Source organism: Schistocerca gregaria, chromosome 8 (assembly GCF_023897955.1).
Source record: "Schistocerca gregaria isolate iqSchGreg1 chromosome 8, iqSchGreg1.2, whole genome shotgun sequence".
NCBI classification, from domain to species: Eukaryota; Metazoa; Arthropoda; class Insecta; order Orthoptera; family Acrididae; genus Schistocerca; species Schistocerca gregaria.
In genome coordinates this window covers 88,902,455-88,927,549 of record NC_064927.1, presented here as the reverse complement: position 1 = coordinate 88,927,549, position 25,095 = coordinate 88,902,455, and the positions used below count along the sequence as shown (strand labels likewise).

Below are 25,095 nucleotides of genomic sequence, written 5' to 3'. Positions count from 1 at the left end.
TCATACAAATTTAGCACAAAGTGGTTCCTGATGTACAGAACAATAAACCCCGTCCAGAGATCGTTGTGATTTTTTGCTCTTCCATTGTTAACTACATGTTTAAACTTTTTCTGCGTGGTATTGCAGTAGTAAATTTGTAGTACCCATCGATTATGTGACTGAGTAATAGATGTTGAGAATTCTCATCCCTCTCTTGTCATCCCTATTCAGTTTTAGAGGCCTGTGACAGCAGATCGCTAGTCTGCCACTTTTTATGCAAGTTGTTACTGGACTTGTGAAGGTTCTTCATAGTACGAACAAATAGCGGAGGGTAAACAGCTACAGACACCACGCTTCTGACGGAATTGAGAGGTGCGCCGAACGAAAAAGGCCACACCGTAATGCTGAACGAGTCGCGCTGTACCGGGTACTTGCGAGTAGACCGAGCAAACTCGACAGGCCGTGGCTGCCCCTGGTCGACAGCTGAGAGATCGTGATGGTGGCTACAGGGTGCTGCTATACTCATTAAACAAGGGAACGAACTCACAGTCCTGAATACAGCTATCTGCGCAGAAATTCTTGCTGCGGTAGGAGTAATTTTAAAGACTTACGAACGTCGTGTAAACCTCTTATTAATGTGTCCTTGAAAGAATTACTAGGATAGTTTTCTAAAGGTTTTGAACACACTTACGTCTGTTTTCAAGATCATTCGGTGTTTCAGTTGAAAGCACCCTTGAGCATGTGCTAGTGTAACAGACTGCAATGTAATTTCCGTTTTCAAGACAAATCCTTTAACATTAAAGTACACCGGACAGAAATATTTCTCGTGAGCAACTGCGTGATATGATCAGAGCTATTGAGAAACCGAGAATATGTGGTCTCAATGTATATCATGCGGCTTGGAATCCGTTACGTACTAATGGAAGACACTCTGCGGTGGCATTACATGAGGACTATCTTGCAAACTTGAACAATGGAACACCTACTCGGTTCGTCAGGCCAGGAAAACATCGCAGTGCAATGGACACTTGCTTCTGATCGCCCAACACTGCGACAGCCGCCAAGTGGGAGGTGATGGCAGGAACCCCTTGGCTCAGAACACCTACTAGTTTTGATAAGACTACCAATGAGCGCCGTGCCGATAAAAAAAAAAAGGTGTTCCCATCTACAAACGGGACACCTGAAAGCCATTGGGAAGCGTATGAAATGAAGCTTGTGAAGAAACTAAACAATTACGCCAAACGTGACAACGCTTCTGAAGACTGGCAGTTCAATGCCACGCTGACCCACGTTCCATTCGAGATGAAGAGTGTCATTTGGTTATTGCACAAAGATGAGAAGCACTGAAGGCTTATAGGCAATGCCCTACGACCGAACGTTATATGCAATTCAATCACGTACAAGCGACAGTGCAGTGAAAGAAAAGAGCCAGCTGGAAAACAATGACAGTCACCCCAAAGTCAATACAATGATCTCAATCTGGATACGACACATCGTTATCCATCGAATGTCCAACAGATTTAATACATTCTTCACATACCTGCCACATATTCTGACTACAATTTTAGATTCTATCATGTCGGATTCAGTGCAACGATATATTGAAGACGTCCAGTCAAAGAATAACCTACATCATAACCTCTGCGAACCATTCTGTGTAAAGGATCTCCACAGGGCAGTGGCATGGGATACAAACACTGGTCCTAGACGGGACAAGATATCAAACGCCACAATTAGGCTGCTTCCGGAAGTGGGAAAACAACTATTGCCCAAAATATAAGCTCACCCGACAAAAAAACCAGTCATCCCTACAGAAGTCATTACAAGCATCATTTAACACCGTGTAAATCTGCTCATGGACCAGATAACAACCTGGTTTCAATTAGGAAGTGAGTCCACAAAGTTGTGCAGGTACATCATATCTAGATTAAGCAACTCAATGAGGATTCGATAGTGCAATTCCGCCAAATTGCGAGGATGTCGGTGTTGGCATTTTACCCGCTGTTCCAACATGCCCCACAGATTTTCTATACAAGTCAGGTGATTTTGCAGGCCAATCGAGATGTAATATGATGGGTGAGTATTCAGAAAACAGGTCACATATTCTTCCAGCTCGAGGAACTTTGTTGTTGTGGTCTTTATGTGCCTGTGTGAGCGATGGCCTCTTGCAACGTGACCAACTCCAAATGTTCACTGCATGCAGTTCCCGTCGCAATGTTATCTCACTAACAGGTGGGGTTCGATCTCCATGCACTGTCTGCAGCAATTCCTGTCGGGTCTGCAACCGGTTTTTATTCACAAGCGTCAGTCAGCATCTTTTTCCGAGCCCAATTCCGACGAAATTTTTCGTGGCCACATGTGTTACACATTTGCTTGTAGATATCTTTAACAGTCTGTCCCGAAACACCAACAAATCCAGCAATTTCACACACTGTGTAGTCACAGGCATGGCCAAATACGATTGACCATTTTTGCCGCTCGGTCACGTCCTTACACTTACCCATTTTTACATACAGTGCCCACTTCAAACACTGTAGTAGTGATCGCTATTGCCATGTGCTCACGTAGCGCCAGTGCACATGCGGTTGAGCACGTCACACTATCGCTGTGTCATCTATACAGACTTAATGATTTGTCTGTACGCATACACTGGGGTGGCTAACTTTTTGTCTGGTGAACTTACCATACAGTGTGGTTCACTCATACTGACATCCCTGAGCTGAAAAGTGGACGCACCACACCTAATTCACAAGAGTGGGAAGCTACCAGCAGGAACCACATCATATGGATTGATAACACTGCCACGCTTTTCCAAAACTTTACAATAGATGTTTAAACACAGAGTCGAATTCCCTTCCAAGTGGGCAATACAGATTTAGTAAAGGTCTAGACACTTCTGACGCCCTCGCCGCTTTAGTTTCTGATATACAGATCTACATTAGTGGCAACAGGTAGCTGTTGACTGTCTAGACAGACCTCAGCAAAGCCTACGATAGCATCATGTCCCACAATTACCGCGACAGTTAAAGAACCTTGGCATGCTAAGTACGTCTAGCCGCAACGGTTCAAATGGCTCTGAGCACTACGGGACTTAACAGCTGAGGTCATCAGTCGCCTAGAACTTAGAACTACTTAAACCTAACTAACCTAAGGACACCACACACATCCATGCCCGAGGCAAGATTCGAACCTGCGACCGTAGCGATCGCGTGGTTCCAGACTGTAGCGCCTAGAACCGCTCGGCCACTCCGGCCGGCCTATCCGCAACGTATATCATTTACTGAGCAACAGGGTCACGCTACACGAACAAAGATTTGCGGCAAAGCTCAACTAAGCACCTCCATTACTAAATCTGTACACTGAAGACCTGCATTTACGTCTGTAAGACCACGTCAAAGCTATCCAGTGTGCAGACCAGCTATTTTGCACTACAAGCACGAGTTTAGTGGAATATCGACGTCACCTGTCTCTCGCTATGCAGAAGTTTTAGAATTGGTTGCATCGGAATTCCTTAGAAAAATAGCCAGACGAATCTGATTGACTTTACGTGCACCATACATGGCAAGAACCAAGAACGATGTTGTTTGGTCCTTTTCGTAAACCGGTCAAACAAGCTGTAAATTGTCTTGACCTCTATATGAACTGGATGCTCACTTTGTTCACATATGTGAACTACATCCTCCTAAAAAAGTGAAAAGACAATTGATATTATGTATTCTATTAATGGAGGATGGTGTGATACTACACTAATGCAGTTGTTTATAGACAACAGTTGCCTTTGCTGTGGCCTGGCCACTCATTTTACCCTACAAACTGTTAACAGACTAATATCAGGCGATACTTCAGTGGTCTGCAGTCAACTCCTATGGATGTCCATCTTGTCAAAGCTGCAAAGTCTCCACTTGAACTCAGAGGACACATACGTTGGTTCCAAATATCTTCTCAAATGAACACAATTCGTTTGAGGGTTAGAGTTTTGGCAGAGAAATGCTTCCACCACTAGCATATATATTTCACAATATTTCATCACGATGTCTCCGAATTACAACAGTTTCACACAATCACGTTTCTTGGTGGATTACAGTAATAAAATAAGAGGTGGAATCCAAAATTTTTCGGGATTGGTGCTGCCATCTGGAAAGTAGGAGTAGTAGATCTTTGCACTGCTAGGTGGCGAGAGCTGCATATCTGATGAGTCAGTGTGCGGAGTGGCATTAGGCTGGCAGGACATGTTGCGTGTCCACAGTGATTTCCGTAATGCCCCCTTTTTTAGTGTGTTGTGATTTTACAATGGAAAGCATAGCATGTTGAAGTGTGCACGGACCTTCGTCAGACCGCATCTGATGGTTCAACCTTCTTGTCACGGGTTATCACCGGCGACGAGAGCTGGATTCATGGTTATGAGCCAGAGATAAAGCAACAATCGTCCTAATGGAACAGGGCTGGGTTGTTTGGGGGAAGAGACCAAACTGCGACCTCATCGGTCTCATCGGATCAGGGAAGGATGGGGAAGGAAGTCGGCCGTGCCCTTTCAAAGGAAACATACCAGCATTTGCCTGGAGCGATTTAGGGAAAGCACGGAAAACCTAAATCAGGATCGACGGACGCGGGGTTGAACCGTCGTCCTCCCGATTGCGAGTCCAGTGTACTAACCACTGCGCCACCTCGCTCGGTCCTAATGGAAGAGCCAAGGCTTTCCAAGATCCAAAAAAGCGAGGCAGGTAAAGAGCAAAGTGATGAGCATGATCATCGTTTTCTTTGATATCAAGATAATGGCGCACAAAGAATTCGTCCCACACAACCAAACAATGACTTCCGCGTACTACTGTGATGTTTTGTGACCGCTCTGTGAAAACGTTCGGTGATGACGGCCCGAACTTTGGCGTCAAGAGAAGTGGCTGCTGCATCACATCAATGCGCCCTATCACACTTCATTGCTCACCAGGGCCTTTTTGGCAAAAAACAATATGGCGGTTGTACCCCACCCACCGTACTCGCCACATTTGGCTCCTTGCAACTTCGCACGATTCCCAAAACTGAAACTCAAGTTGAAAGGCCGTTCGTTTGACACTCTAGAAAGGATTCAAGAAGCATTGTTGGCGGTGATAAACACCCTCAAACAACATGACTTTCAGAAAACGTTTGAACAGTGGCAGAAGTGCTGGGACCGGTGCGTACGTGCGGATGGGGACTACTTCGAGGTTCCCAGAATGAGATTTTGCACTCTGCAGCAGAGTGTGCGCTGATATGAAACTTCCTGGCAGATTAAAACTGTGTGCCCGACCGAGACTCGAACTCGGGACCTTTGGCTTTCGCGGGCAAGTGCTCCACAAACTGAGCAACCCAAGCACGACTCACGCCCCGTCCTCACAGCTCAGTTGGTGGAGCACTTTCTCGAGAAAGGCAAAGGTCCCGAGTTCGAGTCTCGGTCCGACACACAGTTTCAATCTGTCGGGAAGTTTCGTACCAGCACACATTCCGCGGTAGAATGAAAATTCTGTAAGATTTCTGTACAGGTTGTACCACAGTTAGTGGTGGCACCTTGAGGCACCAAGCTAAATAGGCACCAGCGACACCCAAGTGCAAGATCTGTAAGCAGTGTGTGTCACAATTAGCAGTGATAACTGACATGAGCACGAGGGAAAACAGGGGCTGAGGCAATTGGGCACCAAATGATACGTCAATTGTGTGAAAAAATGTTCTTGAACCATTCCTGGTCACTGTACAGACATATACACAACTTCTTGGTGGCTAAACGCATCACGATTTAATTGTTGTGAATACAACTAATATAAACATTAGTTTGTCCTTGCTGTATATGCAGATGTCACTGGATATTTCTTTTAGTTTGTAGCATTTATCATGTATTTTATGCTGAGTCGACCATGTCAGAATACCACAAAAAAGGAAAAACTAGATTGAGTGAGATCACGTGTGGCCATCTTTGTGAACATCTGAATATGGCTGTTACCCACGCACTAAGGATTGGCTCAACGGCCTTCCCAAGGGGTGGTGCTGAAGTGCCAGACACTATAATTCAATGACTCATTTAATTGGACCCTGCGATCCTGCCATGTATGTTCTACCCCTGTGTGGGCAGCGTGTCGAAAGATACTCTGCCGGGGGTTTAAAGTCGGAAAATACCACAATCTTGTGACATTATCTACTTACTGATTCTAACCAGTCATACACCGATCAGCCAGAACATGATGAGCACTGACCTACTATCGATATAAGCCTGTCCAGGTGACAGTAACATAACTCGGCGAGGAATGATTGCCAGTCAGACACATGCATGCTGCACCTTCTTAATTTCATGCAAAAAGTCGTCAATGGCACTACTCTTTAATTTTTATTGCTTTTCAAAAAGAAGAGGTGATTTGGGGACCCTTGCAAACTTTTCGTCCGCTTCATTGACCCGTCGATCCAGGAGATGCAAATATTGAAAGAAGCTAGGCAAATATTGACTTAACAAGAGAGCCAAGTTCTTTCACTCCCCATATATCACTGGCACCTATAACGTAAGGGGAGCAACGGGCTGACGTGAATTTTCATGCAGAGCACTGCTTTACATGCCGTCAACAGCAGCCTTAAGTGTGCTTCTCAAGGGATCCACACATGTAATCAGCACACGTTTTTTTCAGAAAATTTGTACGGCCTTTACTTACACCACGAAAATAGGCACATAACGCGGACACACACAAACATCAACGTTTTGGGCGAATGTATGTAGATGACATACAACAATACGCTGTGTCAAAATTCACTTTTTTATTAAACTGAGCGACACCACTAATAATTTTTTCCTTGGCATCTATTTCATTTTGAACGCTGTTTCATTAGCTTCCCTAGCAATTGTTAAGGTGAAAAATAGAGTGATCAGTAATTCGATATTAGCCTACATAAAATTGTCGGCGTCATTTTCCGCGTTCCTGTCTTTTCTAATGAATTTTGCAGAAATTATTCTGTTTCTACTGCCTTTAGCACGTCCGTAGTTCAAATGTGATATTTCCATCGCCATAATTCGTACAGGTGTCTGCATTACGGCCCACGCTGTAAATTCAAGTTCGTTTCCGTATACAACGTGCCGTATCTAAATAGTTTACTACCAGTTTCCGGCAAGCAAAGTAACTAAAATGTATATCAACCATAATCATCCGTACATTGTCGTACGACAAATCTACAGAAACAATAATTCCGTGGCATACAAGGAAATGTGTATGTATGTTTGGTTACGATAGACCTACGCCTTCTCGGATAACAACTATACGATATCAATACGATACTTAACAATTTCAGTATTGCCAGCTGAATGCACACATGAGACTTTTTACTATAACAGCCTGTTCCTGTAGACTTCAAAAGGAGAAACTTAATTCAGTCACAAATTGAGCATCATAAAACTATTCAGCACCAAGGTGTAAAACAACGTTTTAAAGCATAGTATAGGCCTATCTCTTCTAATATAATATTTATGTCTTTAGGAATTAGGACCAGCAACTGATTTATATAATTTGGTGCTCCCTGTCCCCACCCCCCACTGTGTGTGTGTGTGTGTGTGTGTGTGTGTGTGTGTGTGACAAACAGCGTATTATGCCTTTAACTGGTAGGGTGTTTCATACAAACATGCTGAATTAAGGCACAGCAGCTTAAAAATAAACACAAGCTAGTACTGTTAACGAAAGAAACAACATAAGGAGTTGCAAATGATACTTCCATTTACAGGTTATTGTCATCGCAATTTTGTCAAAATGCAGTAGGCCTAGTGTACGAGCACCTTCAATTTATTTGTTAATGTGGCTGCTGCTCTAGCTTTGTACAAAAACTAGAAATACAACCAGCTAATGTTTGAAACGCATCTTATATACAACAAATTAATAGTTTAGTTGCTACATCAGTGAAAATATAAAGTTGTTGCTACACTGTCAAAGTAAAATGTGTACAGGTATTGTCAATGGGTAAAGTTACTAAAAGCAGATTGACTGTGGCAGATTAAAAAAAAAAGGAAGAATCTTACCAGATCACATTGATGTCAGTGCTGTCTTCATTTATTAAAACTGTCACATTGTCCAAATCTGGTTTCAGTTTATAACTCTTCACGCCATTAATGAATAACAGGCGCTTCTGAAGAGAATCTTCTGTCACTTCTTTGACACCATCTAAAATAATTGAAAAAATCTTTTGCAAAAAACATTTCGAGTTAAGGTATCTAATATTGTTTTGTGCGGTAAGCATTGTAAATATGACAATAAATTTTTGCTAACCTTTTTTCTTGAAAACTAATCCTTTCACTACAGTCTGCCTTTTTATTGATGCTTTGTATCCCATTGACGCAATTTCTGCTAAAACACTATCGTTCGACGAAGCACTCACATCAAATATCACTGTTGCTTCCTCATCTTGAAATGACATTTTAGTATTTTGTACACCTGGCATTGTACATAAAGCAGCTTCTAATGACTGTGCAGCAGACGATTCTTTCAGTCCACTTATTGACAATATAACTTCGCTGTAAAGAGCCATATTTCTCTTTCACAAAAGATCTAATTCTTGTTTCAAATTGACATTTGTTTAATTAGTCCATGAATGTCAAAACTGCAGTCGTTCCTTGCAATGATCAACGGATTACACACTACATCAAACTATAGAGCACTTTGTCTAATTTTATCAGTTGTGGTTTCTTACAATGATATAAAGCTTTCAGAAAATACTTCGCTAAAAAAATCTAAAACGTTCATATAAAATACTCTCTAAATGTTAGCACCTAACAGGAAACCACCAAGCCACTGCCACAAGGGTCAGTAAACTACTTCGCGTGAGAGTCATGTCACAGCTGTTAATTTATATACATCACATTTGGTATTACCCCTTCCCGCGCGTCTGACAGTATGTTTTGCGTTTGTCATTTGTCTCTGCGTCATACAGAGATGCTGCGCGGTCGAGTATGGAAGTAGTAGTGCAAGTTTAAAAGTCTTCGTATTTCTGCTCTAACCAATGTGCATGGCATAGATTCACGGTTGCATTGACAGCTTAGTGTCAGCATTTACGGAACTCAAATAGTTCTATTACAAAATTATTTTTTAAAAAGTGTACAGCTGTGAAGTTCTCGTCGCAGTGAGAAACTAAGTTCTGTTTACGTGGACGTTTATTGGCCACGCGTTAAAAATGCGCGGTTGCCTTTGGAAGTAAGTATGCATGTTCTAGACCCAGAATTGTCACAAATAAAGTTCATATAATGTTGTTATGTTACCATTCAATATTCACGTGAACGGATCTGTTTTCACAGACGTCTTTCACACTGGTTAATGGCTTTTACTGGAATCACTCTACTTCTCCTCGTCATTGTTGCACCCGTTTTGTTACTGCTGTCTAGGAAGGTAAATTGCCCTAGAGCTAGTATAGAAACATATCCATAGACACTCGTAAGCCACATCACAGCGAGTACCTTTAAATTGTATGTCGTAGTAGTTAACTCTACAAATATAGCGCCCACGCTAGTATAAGCAAAACATGTTTAGTTTTTTACAAGATAAACTGAAATCTTCGATAACAATATTCGTTTCATTAGTATTTCAGAAAACGACGAGAAGCCACATCAAGCCAGCATGTTACTGTGGCATTTTTCCATCCTTATTGCAATACTGGAGGCGGTGGGGAAAGAGTTTTGTGGTGCGCTGTGAAAGCATTGAATACAAGGTGAGGCACTGAAAAATGAAACCAAGTTGTAAAACGTTTGGTGCTTCCAGCATTAAAGTATGCAGGTGAAATACATAGTGTTTTCATAATTGTGTAGTAAAAGACAGCATACAGTTTGTTAAGCTATGATATACTCTCAACTTATTTTTTTATTTTTGAAATACACTCAATGAATCAAACACAGTTGAAGCATGGTTACATTGATGCAATCGTGACAAAGTAGATTACCATCCAGAAGATTACTTTTTTTCCTTTTTGTGTGCTTGCGCGTGGGGCAGGGGGGGGGGGGGGGCTAATGAAATAAGAATAAAACTATTAAAACTTGCTGACATGACACAAGTTTGAATAAATCAGAATAAGTCTACAGATTAATACTGGTATACATGTAAGTGTCTTATGGCTTAAATACATGTCATATTCTTAGGGTCATTTAAAACATTTGAGAGTGGTTACAGAAGAGTCCTGCCATGTTCTGATAATCACTGTTAGTGCAGTAACTAGACCATATATTATATTTGCATGTTCATACCTTACCACTTTATTGTGAAAAATGGATATCATTTTTATGATATAACATTTTTCCCTTGAGTTTGGTGAGATTTTAGACAGACCAGTTATGTGCTTCCTAGTGTAGATACATATTTATTTTTTAAACTCTCTTCTCAAGTAACAAGAAGAACAAACATGTATACACCCATAAAAATGGGTGCAACTTGTAAACTATTTTGGTAATGATTAAGAAATTGTGCTAAAGTGATTGTCAGTTTGGAAATCTTGTGGCTATGTCTCAAAAGTGAACATTATAGGTTTCAAGACTTATCTCATTGTCTTGAGGATGGGTTGTTGGTTCCTTAGTTTGTTAGGCATCGAAACTGTAAATGTATTACTGAAGAGGAGGTGTAATTTTGGGAGGAAAAGGATAAGTTTTTAATCTGTCAGCTGCAAACATTAGGAATGACTCAAGTGCTTCAGCCTGAACAAAGAGACTGCAGTGTTATTCACTTCAATTATAGTAACATTCAGAAATCTAGCCTTTCACTGCCATCATTCCCATCACTTCACTGTGATTTGCTGCATGTGTATATCATTTTCAGTCACAATGTGACAACAAAAAGACAGAGTCGACAATTTCACGTGAAGAGCTGGCCATGAATTTTCTGACAGCTGTTTAAACAAGGTTTTATGATTTGTTAGAAATATCTGCCACAGCTCTCATTGCTCTCATGATGATCTCATCCATTTAACTGTTACTTGTCTGAAAAATATGTGATAAATAATATTGTTGAATTATAACACTATTCACCAACTGAAGAATTATCACATTGTGTTTCCATGAACTTTGTTGGTCATATGTCACTTTCATCTACATCTACATTTATACTCCGCAAGCCACCCAACGGTGTGTGCCGGAGGGCACTTTACGTGCCACTGTCATTACCTCCCTTTTCTGTTCCAGTCGTGTATGGTTCGTGGGAAGAACGACTGTCTGAAAGCCTCCGTGCGCGCTCAAATCTCTCTAATTTTACATTCGTGATCTCCTTGGGAGGTATAAGTAGGGGGAAGCAATATATTTTGATACCTCATCCAGAAACGCTCCCTCTTGAAACATGGCGAGCAAGCTACGCCGCAATGCAGAGCGCCTCTCTTGCAGAGTCTGCCACTTGTGTTTGCTAAACATCTCCGTAACGCTATCACGGTTACCAAATAACCCTGTGACGAAACCCTTTGGATCTTCTCTATCTCCTCCATCAACTCGATCTGGTATGGATCCAACACTGATGAGCAATACTCAAGTATAGGTCGAACGAGTGTTTTGTAAGCCACCTCCTTTGTTGATGGACTGCATTTTCTAAGGACTCTTCCATTGAATCTCAACCTGGTACCCGCCTTACCAACAATTAATTTTATATGATCATTCCACTTCAAATCGTTCTGCACGCATACTCCCAGATATTTTACAGAAGTAACTGCTACCAGTGTTTATTCCGCTAGCATATAATCATACAATAAAGGATCCTTCTTTCCATTTATTCGCAATACATTACATTTGTCTATGTTAAGGGTCAGTTGCCACTCCCTGCACCAAGTGCCTATCCACTGCAGATCTTCCTGCATTTCGCTACAATTTACGAATGCTGCAACTTCTCTGTATACTACAGCATCATCCGCGAAAAGCCACATGGAACTTCCGACACTATCTACTAGGTCATTTATATATATATATTGTGAAAAGCAATGGTCCCATAACACTCCCCTGTAGCACGTCAGAGGTTACCTTAACGTCTGTAGACGCCTCTCCATTGAGAACAACATGCTGTGTTCTGTTTGCTAAAAACTCTTCAATCCAGTCACAGAGCTAGCCTGATATTCCGTAGGCTCTTACTTTATCAGGCGAAAGTGCGGAACTGTATCGAATGCCTTCCGGAAGTCAAAGAAAATAGCGTCTACCTGGCAGCCTGTATCTAATATTTTCTGGGTCTCGTGAGCAAATAAAGCGAGTTGGGTCTCACATTGTCGCTGTTTCCGGAATCCATGTAGATTCCTACAGAGCATATTCTCGGTTTCCAGAAATGACATGATGCGTGAGCAAAACGCATGTTCTAAAATTCTACAACAGATCGATGTCAGAGATATAGGTCTATAGTTTTGCGTATCTGCTCGACGACCCTTCTTGAAGACTGGGACAACCTGTGCTCTTTTCCAATCATTTGGAACCTTCCGTTCCTCTAGAGACTTGCGGTACACGGCTGTTAGAAGGGGGGCAAGTTCTTTCGCGTACTCTGTGTATAATCGAATTGGTATCCCGTCAGGTGCAGTGGACTTTCCTCTGTTGAGTGATTCCAGTTGCTTTTCTATTCCTTGGACACTTATTTCGATGTCAGCCATTTTTTCATTTGTGCGATGATTTAGAGAAGGAACTGCAGTGCGGTCTTCCTCTGTGAAACAGCTTTGGAAAAAGGTGTTTAGTATTACAGCTTTACGCGTGTCATCATCTGTTTCAATGCCATCATCATCTCGGAGTGTCTGGATATGCTGTTTCGAGCCAATTACGGATTTAACATAAGACCAGAACTTCCTAGGATTTTCTGTCAATTCGGTACATAGAATTTTAATTTCAAATTCACTGAACGCTTCACGCATAGCCCTCCTTATGCTAACTTTGACATTGTTTAGCTTCTGTTTGTCTGAGAGGTTTTGACTGCGTTTACACTTGCAGTGAAGCTTTCTTTGCTTTTGCAGTAATATCCTAACTTTGTTGTTGAACCACGGTGGGTTTTTCCCATCCCTCACAGTTTTACTTGGCACGTACCTGTCTAAAACGCATTTTACGAATGGCTTTCTTTTTCCCTAAATACTCAACATTGTCAGTGTTGGAACAGATATTTTCGTTTTGATCTGTTAGGTAGTCTGAAATCTGCCTTCTATTACTCTTGCTAGACAGATACACCTTCCTCCCTTTTTTTATATTCCTATTAACTTCCATATTCAGGGATGCTGCAACGGCCTTATTATCACTGATTCCCTGTTCTGCACATACAGAGTCGAAAAGTTCGGGTCTGTTTGTTATCAGTAGGTCGAAGATGTTATCTCCACGAGTCGGTTCTCTGTTTAATTGCTCAAGGTAATTTTCGGATAGTGCACTCAGTATAATGTCACTCGATGCTGTGTCCCTACCACCCGCCCTAAACATCTGAGTGTCCCAGTCTATATCTGGTAAATTGAAATCTCCACCTAAGACTATAACATGCTGAGAAAATTTATGTGAAATGTATTCCAAATTTTCTCTCAGTTGTTCTGCCACTAATGCTGCTGAGTCGTGAGGTCGGTAAAAGGAGCCAACTATTAACCTAGCTCGGTTGTTGAGTGTAACCTCCACCCATAATAATTCACAGGAAGTATCCACTTGTACTTCACTACAGGATAAACTACTACTAACAGCGACAAACACGCCACCACCGGTTGCATGCAATCTATCCTTTCTAAACACTGTCTGTGCCTTTGTAAAAATTTCGGCAAAATTTATCTCTGGCCTCAGCTAGCTTTCTGTACCTATAACAATTTCAGCTTCAGTGCTTTCTGTCAGTGCTTGAAGTTCCGGTACTTTTCCAGTGCAGCTTCTACAGTTTACAATTACAATACCGATTGCTGCTTGGCCCCCGCATGTCCTGACTTGTCCCTATACCCTTTGAGGTTGCTGCCCTTTCTGTACTTGCCCGAGGCCATCTAACCTAAAAAATTGCCCAGTCCATGCCACACAACCCCTGCTACTCATGTAGCTGCTTGCTGCGTGTAGTGGACTCCTGACCTATCCAGCGGAACCCGAAATCCCACCACCCTATGGCGCAAGTCGAGGAATCTGCAGCCCACTGGGTTTGTATTATCAGATATTAATCTTATGCTTTGCCCTTGCAGTCCCAATAATCACCTGTGTTATTACAACGGTATGGTTGATAATATTTGTATTTCAAGTGTTGGTCATTTACTCCTAAATGTGAAATAATGACAAGACTGGACTATACAAAGGATTTGCTTATGGAAAATAACTGCTTTAACACTAATGTTCTCTTCCAGTGCACTTCAGGATCAGTGGGCTGGTAAACTGAAACACCTGATAAGAATATTTATACATTTCATCTGAGAGTTATACACTATTATTATTTTCTCTACAGCATATTTGCACACTGTATGATGTTTCTCAGCATGTTTCCCACATAAATTTTCCCTTCCATTTGAGTGATGTTTGGAGATATGAGCTTTTTACCTACAAGATGGTGCTCTGCTCATCTGCCAATGAACTGTCAGGCCATACTTTGATGAGACATTGCTTGGTGAATGGATACCTCAAACAGGTGCTATTGGATATTCACCATGGCCTCCAGAATGAATAATTATACGTCTATACCGTGCAACACACTGTGAAGTGCATGGGAGGGTGTTCATCCCATTGTACCGCTTATTAGGGATTTTTGCTATTTCATTTGTGTATGGAGCGCAGGAAGAATGACGACATAGATGCATCTGTGCATGCTGTAATTAATATAATCTCATCTTCACAATCCTTATGAGAGCAACACATACAGGGCTGATATTTTCCTGTGTTCCTCACTTAAACTTGGTTCTTCAAACTTTGTAGTTATGCATTTGCATGATAGACATGAACTATCTTCAAGCATACCCCATTTGAGGTTTTTCAGCATCTCTGTGGTGCTCTTTCATAGGTCAAACAAATCTGTGGCCATATGTGCTGCCTTTCTTTGTATGCATTTAATATTGTATGTTATAAATAAAATAGAAAGAAACTTCCACATGGGAAAAATATATCAAAAACAAAGATTCCAAGACTTACCAAGCGGGAAAGCGCCGGTAGATAGGCACAATAAATAAAACACACAAACACACACACAGAATTTCTAGCTTTCGCAACCGATGGTTGCTTCTTCAGGGAAGAGGGAAGGAGAGGGGAAAGACAAAAGGATGTGGGTTTTAAGGGAGAGGGTAAGGAGTCATTCCAATCCTGGGAGCGGAAAGACTTACCTTAGGGGGAAAGAAGGACAGGAACACTCGCGCGCGCACACACACACACACACACACACACACACACACACACACACACACACACACACACACACACACACATACACAGACACAAGCAGACATTTTACATATAGATAGTACATATAGAGAGTATACATATAGATTTGGACACAACTGTCACTGCTGTTGTAGGTGTGGGTTTGTATCATTTAATTTTGAGATATGGTACTCCAAAGACTCTGCTTATCTTCCACTTAATCTAAGCATACACATTATTGTGCATCATCAGGTTCTTCGCCAAATTAGCCTGTCTGAAAGTCAGTGGTTTGAGTGTGTTTCCCATAAAGTATACATCTTTAACCCCGAATTGTTTTTAATGATTACTTTTCCTTAATTTGTTATTATTATGGCCTGTTGTGGTACAGTTAATGTGAGCAAGCTTTGGACTGCTGTCATTCTTCCTGTTCAGGTACTAGAGTGAGGTTTTTCGTCATACGACTGGTTTCGGGCTTGTGCCCATCCTCAGGTGTTCATACAATCATGTACAAGTTTATGTTGCTGGAGATCAGTAAGATTAAGTTTCCTTATTATAATTATGCTGTTGTGACAGTTTTTCCACTCAATTGCACATTTGTTACCATTTTCGCGTCTGTTTCACCACAGTGTAATTATAATAATCTCTATTGATCTCTAGCAACATAAACCTGTACTTGAAAGTATAAACATCTAAGGATGGGCACAAGCCTGAAACCGATCATGTGATCAATAAATAATCTTTTATTGTGACTGGTAGCAGAAATTTTTCTACACCCTATAAAGGAAAAGTCACGGAGTTAAACGGCATCCACTATGTATAAAATTCATGTGAGGTTTTTCTTTCCAGGATTGTCTTATTCTCTGTCAACTCTTATTCTTTGCTTTACATAGTGCAAGTGAATCATTTTCATTGGAATGACTCCTTACCCTCTCCCTTAAAACCCACATCCTTTTGTCTTTCCCTCTCCTTCCCTCTTTCTGAAGAAGCAACCATTGGTTGCGAAAGCTAGAAATTTTGTGTGTGTGTTATTTTATTGTGCCTGTCTACCGGCACTTTCCCGCTTGGTAAGTCTTGGAATCTTTGTTTTTAATATATTTATTTATTTATTGTTATGTGGTACCAAATTATGGATAAGTCTCCATGGTCATGAAATTATAAGACAATAGTAGTAACAGATAAAATGAAATATAAGAAACATATTCAGGCGACAATCCGTAAGTTTAAGTAAAGAAAATCAACAATGTAACACTGGAATTTTCTTAATTTTTCAGCCCTTCCAGGAGCTCCTCGACAGAATAGGAAGAGTGAGCCATGAGGAAATTCTTCAGTTTAGACTTGAAAGTGTTCGGGCTGCTGCTAAGATTTTTGAGTTCTTGTGGTAGCTTATTGAAAATGGATGCAGCAGAATAGTGCACTCCTTTCTGCACAAGAGTCAAGGAAGTGCATTCCACATGTAGATTTGATTTCTACCTAGTATTAACTGAGTGAACGCTGCTAACTCTTGGGAATAAGCTAATTTTGCTAACAACAAACGACATTAAAGAAAATATATTCTGTGAGGGCAATGTCAGAATTCCGAGACTATTGAATAGTGGTTGACAAGATGTTCTCGAACTTACACCACCTGTAGCTCGAACAGCCCTTTTTTGAGCCAATAATACCCTTTTTAAATCAGAAGAATTACCCCAAAAAATAATACCATGTGACATAAGCGTATGAAAATATGCGAAGTAGACTACTTTTTGTGTTGAACTGTCACTTATTTCAGATACTGTTCTAATGGTAAATAAAGCAGCATTTAGTTTCTGAACAAGATCCTGAACATGGGCTTTCCACTACAGCACGCCTAGGAACTTGAACTGTTCCGTCTTGCTTATAATATGCCCATTCTGTCTGATCAAAATATCGGTTCTTGTTGAATTGTGAGTTAGAAACTGTAAAAACTGTGTCTTACTGTGATTTAACATCAAATTATTTTCCACAAGCCACTAACTTATTTCATGAACTACATTATTTGATAATGTTTCAGTATTACACACAAGATCCTTCACTACCAAGCTGGTGTCATCAGCAAACAGAAATATTTTTGAATCACCTGTAATACTAGAAGGCATATCATTTATATAAATAAGAAACAGCAGTGGCCGCAGCACCGACCCTTGGGGTACGCCCCACTTAACAGTGCCTCATTGGTACTGAACATCACTACCACTCTCAATATTGCTGAGAATTACCTTCTGCTTTCTGTTCTTAAAGTAAGAGGTGAACCAGTTGTGAGCTACTCCCCTTACTCCATAATGATCCAACATCTGCAGTAATATTTTGTGATCAACACAGTCAAAAGCTTTCGTTAAATCAAAGAAAACACCTAGCGTTCGCAACCTTTTATCTAATCCGTCCAAAACCTCACAGAGAAAAGAGAATATAGCATTTTCAGTTGTTAAACCATTTCTAAAACCAAACTGTACATTTGACAGCAAATTATGTGAATTTAAATGCTCCAGTAACCTTGTATATGCAACCTTCTTGATAACTTTAGCAAACACCAATGGCATAGAAATAGGTCTATAATTGTCAACATTATCCCTGTCTCCCTTTTTATAAAGTGACTTCACTACCGAGTACTTTAATCGGTCAGGAAACCGACCACTCCTAAAGGAAAAGTTACAGATATGGCTAAATACTGGGCTAACATACATAGAACAATACTTCAGTATTCTGCTAGATACCCCATCATATCCATCTTATCATTACAGCTACAATTATTGTTGCTGTTATTTATGCCCTCGAGCATTGCATCAGATGGCATCATAAAAGTTCCACAGTATTTCGCAAAGTGTTTACTCGTCATGGCCAGGTGAAGACTCTTGTTAGAAGACCAAAACATGTTTGTCAGTTTTGACAAAGCGCAAGTGCACATGTCAAGCTAGATTGTATTTAGCTTTTGCACCTCAATAAATGCGTGGAAAGGAGGTGCAAAAAGGCTGTTTGTTGCTCCTTCAATTTTGTTGGGTCCAGGGATATGATGTCATTGCAGCATATTTAACTAAAAGATGCTTTATAACTTAGAACATTTTGGGATATAAAAGTTATATTTGTATGTCACAATCCTCATAGGTTTCCAAGTGTGAGGATGGTAATCTATACAGGTGATCTGGATGTCTCCCCAGAGGATATCCTGAAACGTGTCCATCAAAGATTCAATGTTGAGTTGCACACAGACCAAGTGGATTTTGTGTATTTGAGATGGCGGAGGCTGCTCGAGGCTGACAGATATCCATTGTTCACAATACTGGGACAGAGTATTGGATCATTCCTTCTGGGACTGGAGGCAATACTTACTTATGTTCCAGGTCAGTGCAAAAGTCAGGCCGTTGATGTTTCTCTTAAAATAACTTTGTTATTGAGATGTGCCAAGTAGAGCTACAGGGCCACTACTGTCAGTTGCAACTTTCTTTGATGAGATTTGGTGTCTGCTCTTAAACTGAAAGAACTGTACAGTATTGACATACTGCATACTGCTTCGAAATTCAGTTATATCTGCTGTTGGCTTTCATTCACAAAATTATTTTAATTCCTTTGCACTGATATTTTCAATTAAATGTTATCTATTATGCATGAAGTTATAGTTCTAATTTTTCCAATTATAAAAATAAGCTACATTTAAAGCCTTGGTTTTCCTTCCCTTCCCATTTTGTACTGCTTTCTATTTACTTTTTTAATACTGGGTAGTTATAATTAATGTGCAGCTATTCATAGAGGCCCATGTGGGCTGTAATTATCATCTGGCTGCAAAACTTGGTAGATCCATTCATATGGAACTGATTTATGGTCAAAACTGGTAAGTTCCAAGTTTGACCAACACTGCAAATCTGGCACAGTACAGCATCTCGTTGACATCTCTGGTGCTCATATTCAACAAATTGTGTAATCAGCAGTTAATAATAAAATCAACATTGCCTTTCACTAGTTTGACTTTTTCTGCCCACATCTCATTCTTAATCCATTACATGTGGAAACATTCCTATATGTCTGTCTTGAATTCAAGTGCCAGATTTGCACCTGGTGGCCAAAATTGGAACTTTTTTACTCTCAGCGTAAATTAGTTCCACAATAGAATATCTACCAAGTTTCACTGCCATAAAATTATTACAGCCCATACTGGACCTCTTTGAGGAGCTGCTCTTTAATTATAACCACCCGGTACATAGCAGTAAGAAGTTGTACACAGTTTCGTATTGTTATTCGTACAGATATTTAGAAAAAGTAGTTTTTCTAAAATGAAATTAGTATTTGAATTGTTGTCTGTGTAATAGTTCCTTTTAAATTTGGTTGATAAATTTAGTATTACTGAAATGAAACTTTGAGATTCTGCTCTACTGTAACTACAACTGACATGTGAAACTTTAGTTTTTAAGTTTATGCAAACTTGGTGTAGATTACTCTTTTGAATGTTGCTAGTGTTTGCAAATTCATTTTACATCACTGTTGTGTTTTGGGAAACAGTATATGATTGGCAAGTGTATTGTATCAAAGTTGGAAGCTTCAGTGGTGCAGGTGATAGTGCCTACATTGTTGTTGCAATTGGTGATGCTGTGCAGAAATAAACACTCTCATGTGTTGCTGTCTCAGTGTTTTATTTGTTATCAGTTCTATTTGCAATTAGAGAATTTCCAGCATCAGTAACATCAAGCTTAATTTCAGAAAATGTAATTATTTCTTACTAAAAGACATCTTTTGTACGCCATGAGCTGCACTAGAAATGTGTTATGTACCAAAAACAAACTGATTTTCAGGTTTATAACAACTGCAAAATAACAGTACATATATAGCAGTGATATAAGTCTACTTAAATTATGCACTTCTGTAGCAATGGCATGCTTGTTAGTTAATATGGCAGAATTTGAAATATGTACCATAACATTGCACACAGTTCGTCATGTACGTCATTGCTGCCAAATTTTAGGCAATGACTGTTTTTGGTAATGATTGATATAACTGTCATATAGAGTAAGCACTGAACTGTCATGTTGAAGAATTTACATTACTTGTCACTTCTCTTTATTTTGCCAACCCTAGATGATTTTGATGCAGTGGACTGTTTCGCATTTCTGCTATAAAAGAGCTTGCTGGTCTAGGGTTACTCTTCTTGCTTAGGGTGCCACACAAATCAATCTACGGGAAGCATCAGGTCTGAAACCACATAGAGATGTACACTGGATATGTGCAGCACATGATGGCATGGGTGGCTGATGACTGAACACATGGCAACAACACTGGCCCCCCTGCACCCCCCCCCCCCCTCACCCCCCACATGGCGCCCATGGTTCTTTCACCAATTAATGCATGGCACACATGGGACCCTGAGTTGTTGTTGTCCATTCTTCCTTCTTGGCCTGCATTTCCTTCCCCATGCCCCTCCCTCGTTGTCCTTGCTCCTCCCCCTTGCCCCTCTTTTCACCCTCACAGTGATCTTACCTGTGTTGACATGGTTAACCACCTGGTTACCTGTATTCTTTGCAAGTTTGTTCCCCTTGCCTTGTCTTTTTTTGGCGAAACTTGTTTGGGGTTTCGGTCACTTTTTTGGGTTTGATCTCCACTTCCAAATTTTCTCTTCGTCATCTGAGTCATTTGGGGAAGACCACCGTCCCTAGCATCTATGGCATGGGTACCTCACCCTTCTTCCTTCTCCATCGTAGTCTCCCCTTTGCACCGCTGGGTCACCAGCACGTGTAACCAGACCATGAGGTCGGGCTATTACATTAGATCTGGTGGAGCCCTCTGACAATATGTGGCTCACACTTATGATACCTGAACTGTTGCCTCACCATGCATGTTTGCTTGTGATTTTGGAGCATCAGAAACACCAGCAATGGCCTCCATGCAAGATGGACCTTGCTGTGGCTGGGTGGTGCCCAGCGAGAGCCCCTGATCAGAGTGGATAGTATCAGGGCAGATGCTTTGCATATGAAATGTATCAAGATCCAAAAAACTGACCATTTCTCTACGGCAGTCTCTTTGGTTGGTAATGGATTATTGAATACTGCTTTGTATAGCCGTGCAGCCTTCCCTTTCGTGCCTACAGCCTGGGAGGAGGGTCAAGTGTGCCATCTTGGGATGAAACACTTTTCCTGCTACCTTGCTTGCACTGGGATGGACAGGGACACATTCATTACTACAAAACCATTCCTTTTTGTGGAAAATAACAAAGACAAGTCTTGTGAATTGTAGGCTCTCGGTAAGATGCAGTAATGTTCCCTGTTGATCAAAACTTCTTTTGCCACCCGATTTCAAGCCCTTCATGCTTTTGATCATCTTGGTGACATCACGGTGTCCATTACTCTTCACCACTCTTTGAATATATTTCAGGGAGTGATTTGTCATAGGGACCTCGTCCTTCAAACTGATGAGGAACTCCGGGCCAGTCAGGCATTCATTTTGTTCGGCATGTGCAGAAAGGTCATAAGGTCTATCACACCAATACCAGCTCCTTTATTCTGGCTTTTAAGAGAGATACAATCGCAGAGAAGGCCAGGGTAGTGTGTTACTGGTGTGACGTGAATCCATTTGTCCCGTAACCCATGAAATGCTTTCAGTGCTTGCGTTTTGGGCACATGTCTTTCTGATGTACCGTGGATCTACTATCTACATCTATACTCTGCAAACCACCATGAGATGAATGGTAGGGTGCAAGTCCCTTTGCACCAGTTATTACAGTTTCTTCCTGTTCCTTTCAGATGCAGAGTGCAGTGTGGGAAGAACGATTGATTGAATGCCTCTGTGCATACACTAATTATTCTAATCTTACTCTCATAATCCCAATGTGACCAATACATAGGGGTTTGTAGTATATTCCTAGAGTAATCATTTAAAACCGATTCTTGAAACTTTATTAATAGACTTTCTCAGAAAAGCTTACACTTGTCTTCAAGAATCTTTCACTTCAGTTTCTTCAGTATCCCCTGTTAGCTCCATCTGGTAGGGTCCCATACATGTGGGCAACATTATAGAACCTGTTGCATGATAGTGCTTCCCCAGTATTCTACCAATAAATTGAAGTCTCCCACCTGCTTTACCTGCAACTGAACCTATGTGATAATTCCATTTCATACCTCTATAAAGTGTTACTCCAGGTATTTGTACGAGTTGGTAGATCCCAACAGTGACTCATTGATATTATAGTCATAGAATACTACATCTTTTTTCGTTTTGTAAAGTGCAAAATTTTACACATCTGAACATTTAGAACAAATTGCCAATCTCTGCACCATATTGAAATCTTACCGAGATCTGACTGAATACTTAAGCAGCTTTTCTCAGCTAGTATTTCATTATAGATAACTGCAACGTCTGCAAAAAAACTGATTTTACTTTAAATATTGTCTGCAAGGTCATTAATACACAATATGAACAGCAAGTGTACCAGCACAGTTCCATGGGACTCACCCAAAGTTACTTGTATGTCTGACAGCGACTCATCATCCACAATAAGATGCTGAGTTTTCCCTACCAGAAAGTCCTCAGTCCAGTCAATGATACCCCCATATGATTGTACTTTTGACATTAAATGTAGGTGCATTACCAAGTCAAAGCTTTTCGGAAATCGAGAAACACTGCATGCGCCTCATTGCCTTGATCCAAAGCTTTCAGTATTTCATGTGAGGAATATGCACTTTGGGTTTCAGATAATCTGTGCTTCTGAAATCCATGGTGTTTGGCATTAAGAAGGTCATTCTGTTCAAGTTACCTCATTATATTTGAGCTTCGAATATGCTCTAAGATTCCACAACAAATCGGTCTCAAGGATATTGGACGGACACTAAATTTAGTGCCACTAACAGCCTATACACACAACTACAGTTTCTTTGGGTTATACGAAAGCGCTGGCAGGTTGATACACACAAACATACACACAAAATTTGAGAAAGTCGTATCCCTGCTGGAGAGTCACATTCAGAGTCTGATCCAGTCCCGGAATGTATCCTGTCACAAGTGGGGCACTTTTGGGGTTCTTCTGTGGGAGGTTCTGGGTTTGAGGGGATGAGGAAGTGGCTCTGGTTATTTGTTTCTGTACCAGTTCGGGAGGGTAGTTGCAAGATGCGAAAGCTGTTTTCAGGTTGTTGGTGTACTGGTTCAGGGAATCCGGACTGGAGCAGATTCGTTTGCCATGAAGACCTAGGCTGTAGGGAAGGGACCGTTTTATGTGGAATGGGTGGCAGCTGTCATAAAGGAGGTATTGTTGTTTGTTGGTTGGTTTGATGTGGACAGACATGTGAAGCTGGCCATTGGACAGATGGAGGTGAACGTCAACGAAAGTGGCATGGGATTTGGAGTAGGACCAGGTGAATCTGATGGAACCAAAGGAGTTGAGGTTGGAGAGGAAATTCTGGAGTTCTTCTTCACTGTGAGTCCAGATCACGAAGATATCATCAATAAATCTGTACCAAACTTTGGGTTGGCAGGCCTGGGTAACCAAGAAGGCTTCCTCTAAGCGACCCATAAATAGGTTGGCGTACGAGGGGGCCATCCTGGTACCCATGGCTGTTCACTTTCGAAGGCCAGACATACCAACAATTAAAGGAAAGAAGTTGTGGGTCAGGATGAAGCTGGCTAAGGTAATGAGGAAAGAGGTTTTAGGTAGGGTGGCAGGTGATTGGTGTGAAAGGAAGTGCTCCATCGCAGTGAGGCCCTGGATGTGCAGAATATTTGTGTATAAGGAAGTGGATTCAGTGGTTACAAGGATGGTTTCCGGGGGTAACAGATTGGGTAAGGATTCCAGGCGTTCGAGAAAGTGGTTGGTGTCTTTGATGAAGGATGGGAGACTGCATGTAATGGGTTGAATGTGTTGATCTACATAGGCAGAGAGATGTTCTGTGGGGGCTTGGTAATCAGCTACAATGGGGCGGCCGGGATGATTGGGTTTGTGAATTTTAGGAAGAAGGTAGGGGTGCGGGGTGTGGGTGGGGTCAGGAGGTTGATGGAGTCAAGTGAAAGGTTTTGTAGGGGGCCTAAGGTTCTGAGGATTCGTTGAAGGTCTGCCTGGACATCAGGAATGGGATTACTTTGGCAAACTTTGTATGTAGTGTTGTCTGAAAGCTGACGCAGTCGCTCAGCCACATACTCCCGACGATCAAGTACCACGGTCGTGGAACCCTTGTCCGCCGGAAGAATGACGATGGATCGGTCAGCCTTTAGATCACGGATAGCCTGGGCTTCAGCAGTTGTGACGTTGGGACTAGGATTGAGGTTTTTTAAGAAGGATTGAGAGGCAAGGCTGGAAGTCAGAAATTCCTGGAAGGTTTGGAGAGGGTGATTTTGAGGAAGAGGAGGTGGGTCCCACTGTGACGGAGGACGAACTGTTCCAGGCAGGGTTCAATTTGGATAGTGTCTTGGGGAGCTGGATCATTAGGAGTAGTATTAGGATCATTTTTCTTCGTGGCAAAGTGATATTTCCAGCAGAGAGTACGAGTGTAGGACAGTAAAACTTTGACGAGGGCTGTTTGGTTGAATCTGGGAGTGGGGCTGAAGGTGAGGCCTTTGGATAGGACAGAGGTTTCAGATTGGGAGAGAGATTTGGAGGAAAGGTTAACTACTGAATTAGGGTGTTGTGGTTCCAGATTGTGTTGATTAGAATTTTGAGGTTTTTGGGGGGAGTGGAGCTGGAAGTGGGAGATTGAGTAGATGGAAGAGACTGGGTCTGTGTACAATGAGAGGAGGTTGAGGTTTGCTGGAAAGGTTGTGAAGGGTGAGTGCGTTGCCTTTCTGGAGGTGGGAAACCAGGAGATTGGATAGTTTTTTGAGGTGGAGGGCGGCATGCTGTTCTAATTTGTGGTTGGCCTGTAGGACGA

The 25,095-nt window shown here is 41.4% G+C and overlaps 2 protein-coding genes across 3 annotated transcripts in view; one reads left to right on the top strand and one right to left on the bottom strand.

Annotated features, from left to right (window-relative positions):
- Positions 1 to 8,807, bottom strand: part of LOC126285025 (copper-transporting ATPase 1) — a 535,387-nt gene extending 526,580 nt beyond the window's left edge. The window contains exons 1-2 of one of the 2 annotated variants that reach the window (XM_049984341.1): positions 8,244 to 8,807; positions 7,997 to 8,138 (exon numbers count right to left, since the gene is read on the bottom strand). In XM_049984341.1, the coding sequence (XP_049840298.1) occupies positions 7,997 to 8,138; positions 8,244 to 8,502 (401 nt within the window). In that variant the 5' untranslated portion in view covers positions 8,503 to 8,807. The remainder of the gene's footprint in view (positions 1 to 7,996; positions 8,139 to 8,243) is intronic. The other variant, XM_049984343.1, reaches the window with a different exon arrangement.
- Positions 8,808 to 8,902: 95 nt separating this feature from the next.
- LOC126285027 (GDP-Man:Man(3)GlcNAc(2)-PP-Dol alpha-1,2-mannosyltransferase) overlaps positions 8,903 to 25,095 on the top strand; it is a 62,356-nt gene continuing 46,163 nt past the window's right edge. The window contains exons 1-4 of the mRNA XM_049984351.1: positions 8,903 to 9,164; positions 9,266 to 9,356; positions 9,548 to 9,675; positions 18,365 to 18,600. Of these exons, the coding sequence (XP_049840308.1) occupies positions 9,145 to 9,164; positions 9,266 to 9,356; positions 9,548 to 9,675; positions 18,365 to 18,600 (475 nt within the window). The 5' untranslated portion in view covers positions 8,903 to 9,144. The remainder of the gene's footprint in view (positions 9,165 to 9,265; positions 9,357 to 9,547; positions 9,676 to 18,364; positions 18,601 to 25,095) is intronic.